Here is a 5,302-nt window from a genome sequence, read left to right as displayed (position 1 = left end):
GAGCCAAAATATAACTTTAATACTCAGTTTGTTTGGAGTTTTTTATGTATCTAAAATGAAWGAACTTTTGAGCTCTTTTGAGCCGTAAGCATTTGTTTTGAGTTATTTAGAATAATAATGATTATAGTGAACAGGCTGCATGGGGCTCTGGCTTTGACTCACAGCTGTCTGTGTGGAGTTTGCATGCTCTACATGTGCATGTGTGGCTTTTATCTGTGTGCGTTAAATGAACTATGATTCTAAAATTAACCTTATAGGTTTGAGCATGAACAGTTGTGTGTCTAATGGGTTTTTCATAACCCTTCTGATTTCACTCCTTAAAGCTAATATGTTCTTTAATCTTAATTAGTTAAGTAAAATACTCACCTGCTGCCCTACAGTGAACTGATCAAGATTTCTGTTGATGTTTTTAATTTAATTTTACTCAAATTCTTCAGTTGAAGAATAAAATCAAAGCCCGAGCCTACTATTAATTGTGCACTAAAAAAATTCATGATGTTGCAAGAAAAACAAAACTCAGCATAAAGAAAAACAAAGTTTATTCACTGAATCAAATAATCATGACACTGGTTTTGTTTTAAACAAAATGTCATAAAAATAATTATGTTGCAAATCAATACTGATCAAAGACAGAAATATTTATACAGTAAAACTACAAACTTGTKAAAATGCACTTAATATGATTTGAAATCCTCATGGTCAGATTTTACAAAGCATTTTTTTTAATCATCAGCTGCCTGTTCTGAAATATTTAAACAAATAGATTTCAGGCTGTTTTTGAGTGCAATGTGAGTACTGATACATCCAGCCCACAAAAACAAGTTAAACACTGGGGAAAAAATACCTTTTTGTACGTTTTTTAAGGGGAGGAATTTTTAAGATGTGAGTTATGTCATCACTCAGTCATGAAATAAATAATAAGTTAATTGAATCACCTTGTAATTTTCATTTTTCAACAAATACTTGCAAAGGTCTTTGTATGCAAATGAGCCTTTAGTTGAAGCAAAGTGTTTGCAGAAAGCATGAAAACAAACACTGTCAAAGTATGCAGCTGTAAAATCTTAAATATACCGTATTATCAATAATCAGCAGGAAAACAAGTTAGGAGTTTTGGTTTTGATTAAAGTCTARATCAGCTGTTTTACAGTAGGTGTAAGAAGCTAAACCGGTAAACGGTTGATGCTTGTTTCTGCTTTTGTCTGAACATCCTGGATGTTTGGTGAATTTATTTTCTTTATACAACACATTAGCAGACAGTGACACTAAGTCTCACAGATGAATAATTGTTCCACAGTACAGCTCTCATCGTTCCAGTCCCCAATTCCTATTCCTCGGTGCCAGAACTCAACACAGTCCTGGTCCCGCCCCTGGTGGCTGTTGGGTTGGTTTTTGGCCCAGAACCTGAAAAACATTTAAAAAAAACATGTACATTTTATTTAAAATCTCCATTATAAATGTGGTGAATCAGTTTTAGGATGAAATAACGAGTTATGAGTTGTGTTTCTTACGTCTGGTTCAGAGGCGTTCCATCGACCCATTTCCACTGCCCCTCCACTCCTCCATCATTCAGACCGATCCACGCCTCCTTGTCACTGCTGTACAAACTGTTGATGAATTTCTACAAGAAAATAAAAATAATTGTGTTTTTCTGAACCAACAGAGTGACTGAACACAAGGACACAATAAGGGATTTTCTTTAGATCAGTTTCAACACAAATCATATATTTTCTTAAATACTAGCAAAATTCCTTGAGTTGTTTTTTTTTTTTTTTTAAACAAACCATTTCTTCTCTGCTGGTGATGATGGCCAGGTCAGCTCCTTTGTTCTGACAGAACTCTCTGCTCAGGTTCCAGGATTTCTTAATTGAAGAAGTGTAGTAGCAGCTGTGCTGAAACTTTGACCAGCCAGGAGAGCATTTTTTATCTGAAACAAAAAAGACACACACTAATCCGTCAATATAAACCTTTTTTAATGTCTCGGCACAGAAAAGATGGTTGCCTCAGCCAGTTGGCCATCAAAGATGTCAAAAGCTACATGATGTGCTTCATGTCTTTAACCTTTGTTCTCTCCCGCTCACCTTGAATGGTTGTGTTGAGTTTGTTGATGGTCTCCAGCAGCTGGCTCCTCTCAGCCGTCAGGCTGTCAGCTTTCAGTTTCAGCTGATCCCTCTCCRTCATCACGTTCTTCAGAAGACTTTCAGCCTCCTGCTTCTGAGTGAGAGCAGACTTGTACGACGCCTGAAGCTCGTTTTCTGCCTTTTTAATGGCGTTGTACGTGTCCTGCAGAGTTCTCATCTGCGCGGTCAGGTTTTGGTGGCTGCTGGATATCTGGTCCTTCTCGCTGTTAGAGAAATTGAACATGCTCTGAAGGTCCTCAAGCTTCTTTATCAGGTTGTTGTAACTCAGCTGCAGCTGCTCTCTGGATCTGGTCACGTTGTTGTATTTGTTCTGCAGGTTGTCCCTGTCTTGGGTCACAGAGTCACAGGTGGTCTGCAGCTCTTTAAATCTTTGTGYGACTGAGTCGTATCGTTTTTGGAGGTTGTTCTGGGCTGTTGTTAGGGCAGTTTTGTCCTTCTGTAGCTGAACGTTTGTGGTGTTTAGTTGTTCCACTGCTTTTTTCGCAGCATCCTGGCTGGCCTGCAGCTGGCTTTGCTTGACTTGAAGATCCGATCTCGCTTTTGTCAGGGAATCTAAGTTTGTCTGMATTTGATCCTTGGCCCGTGTCAAGCGATTGTTACGCTGCTGCAATTGATCAAGGGAACTTTCGAGATTTTTTTTCTCGCTCTGGGTGTTCTTCAGGTTTTGTTGCAGATTCTCTTTTTCTGTGCTCAGGGTCTTCAGACTGTTCTCATGTCCTTTCCTTACATTTTGATCTGCAGAGAAAACAAAAAGCATGAATCTGTGATTTGATCCTGATAACAAATACTGTGGATAAACCAGGTAGACTTACAGTGGACACTTTGACCTACGAGCCCAGCCACCAGGAGGACGCACAGCACGCCGAGGCAAACTGTAGCAATCTTAAAAGGCCTGTTTCTCAATGAATAAACTGAAGAACAGCAAGCAGAGGAGAAGAGGAAACGCAGAATTGATGAAGTGATATGAGGAAGTTGTGGTTTTACTGAGCTGTTGCAAAACACTACAAAATATTRTTCATTTTTAAACACAAACCAACAAAAAATCTTCAAGAATATTCTGAGAAACTTAAAACTACCAGTCTTGTATAAAGTACCTCAAAGTGATACTTGAGTAAAAGTACAAGTATCTTAAAATGACTTTGGTAAAAGCCAAAGTTTTCTCTAAGAACGTTACCAGAGTAAGTCTTAAAGTATCAGATTTTTTGTGATAAACTATTATAAGTAAAAGTATTGAATAAAAATAAGCAGTTAGATTTTCCAAAATGACATTTATTGGGAGTGACCTCTACAAAAAACATTTTTCTAAGGCATGCAGCTGTAATGGATTGTGTACAAAGTAATACTGTGTCATAATGGTAAATATTTATATTTCTCATCCAACCACAATAAATTCACTCCATCCATGAGGTGCAGTTTATCAGGACGGTATTTTTTTTAACAATAATGAGCCAGAATGAAATAAGAGTAACAACGTCCTACCTCTTAACTTTTTAAAAAATGAAAGGAGTAGAAATAGAAAGTAGGCTGAAAATAATTACTGAAGTACAGATCGCCAAAACGTCTACTTAAGTTCAGTAACAAAGTATTTGTACAACTCTGAAAACTACTATAATAACATGAACAAGGGGAGGGCTGGATGACTTTGAGTAATTTAAGAAATTTGTTTCTGAAGCTGAAACTGAATTAAATGATAACTACAAATTAAAATGATCTTCAGGAAAGATGAAATTACCAAAACAAAATCTATAAAATTAGCAAAACAGTATCTTAAAATAAAAACCAACAAGACAGTAGTTAAACCTAAAACTAGCTAAACAGTAACRAAAGTGAGCTAAATAGTAGATAAAACCTAAAACTAGCAGAACATTGATCCAATCAACATCATTAAAGGAAGTTAAGAAAAATACTCTAATGTTCAAAACAAATGTTTGTTGTTTGTTTTTTTTGTTTGTTTTCTAAGAAATAACTAAAGATTATCAATTTCTTTTAATTCCTTCCTGAGATTAAATATAAATAAGTTTTTTAAAAGCCTTTAAGCACAACATGTAAACTCAAGGCTGCAGCTGACTGTTTTAAAGTGAAACATTGTTAAAAATGAAAGGTTGTATTTTGTTTTGTAGTTTTGTTTTCTGCTCCTGCAATAATTTGTTCAGATCATTTAGTTTGTTTTGCAGGTTTAACTTTAGAGCKGTGTTTATTTATTACCTGAAGTGAGAAATTTCTCTTCTGAAAAAAACTGTTTGTACGCAATTTTACTGTCGTCGATGTCCATGTCTGTCTTGGTGGAGGCACGGTACTCGACGGCCATTCTTACATCTGCCTCCTGAGCTGGAGTCTTACCAGGAAAACAAAAACACAAGTTGAGTTTTCTGCAGTGTTATCACATTTGTTTTAGATCCTTTCAGTTTATTTCTTATAGAGAACAAATGCCCAACTCCCATTAGACTTAATGTCATTTGTTGCAGTTTGATTCACATGAAGCATTTCATTAAATAAAGTTGAACAATTCGTGGTAAAGTGTTTGAAAATGTATAAATGTAGACAATAAATTGAATAAAACTTACCTATTTTGGTTAAAAGCCAGAAAACTGATGTTCTGAAAAAATATTTTTCGAACCGAGACACATTAAGTTGTGTTTTCTTTGTGTAATGTTCATCTATCCTCAGCCAAAACTAAATGAATGTCTTATTCGTGTGAACAGTGGAGTCAAATCTGAAGGATGGTTGGTGGGAGGAGCAAAAATTTTTCTGCCTTTTTTCCATTTCATTTTAATTTAGAAGTAGTCAGACAAGTTCAAGAAGCTGAAGTCAGCAGAAATTTAGCTGATCAGCAAAAATATATATATTTTCAGGAAACAAATTATCCACAATAGAAAAACACTGCACTTCAAGACCATGGGAACTAGAGGTGCTTGTAGGAGCTTTCCCCCTGGGGTACACCTGAATACATAAATATATTATATATAAATATAAATATGCTAAAGCATTAATGGTTAAAAACATTAAATATGATTACCAGCAGTGTGAAATTTGATGCTTTTATTTTGCTTTTATGATGTTATTTGATGGATGTTTAGTTCTCCAACAAATTGACACATCCTCAAAATACCACCCACACACACACACACACACACACACACACACACACACACACACACACACAC

At 35.8% G+C, this 5,302-nt stretch overlaps 1 protein-coding gene across 1 annotated transcript; it reads right to left on the bottom strand.

The window, feature by feature from the left end:
• Positions 1 to 522: 522 nt before the first annotated feature.
• Positions 523 to 4,800, bottom strand: LOC106524652 (CD209 antigen). Its single transcript, XM_014018544.1, has 7 exons — positions 4,703 to 4,800; positions 4,344 to 4,473; positions 2,951 to 3,049; positions 2,079 to 2,873; positions 1,782 to 1,924; positions 1,509 to 1,618; positions 523 to 1,401 (listed from the first exon to the last, which is right to left on the bottom strand). Exons 2-7 carry the CDS (start codon positions 4,444 to 4,446, stop codon positions 1,263 to 1,265), a joined length of 1,389 nt encoding a protein of 462 aa, XP_013873998.1. The 5' UTR covers positions 4,447 to 4,473; positions 4,703 to 4,800; the 3' UTR covers positions 523 to 1,262.
• Between the last annotated feature and the right edge of the window lie 502 nt (positions 4,801 to 5,302).

The sequence above is a fragment of the Austrofundulus limnaeus genome, unplaced genomic scaffold, assembly GCF_001266775.1.
Source record: "Austrofundulus limnaeus strain Quisiro unplaced genomic scaffold, Austrofundulus_limnaeus-1.0 Scaffold194, whole genome shotgun sequence".
NCBI lineage: Eukaryota > Metazoa > Chordata > Actinopteri > Cyprinodontiformes > Rivulidae > Austrofundulus > Austrofundulus limnaeus.
This window is presented reverse-complemented; position numbering and strand designations above follow the sequence as displayed.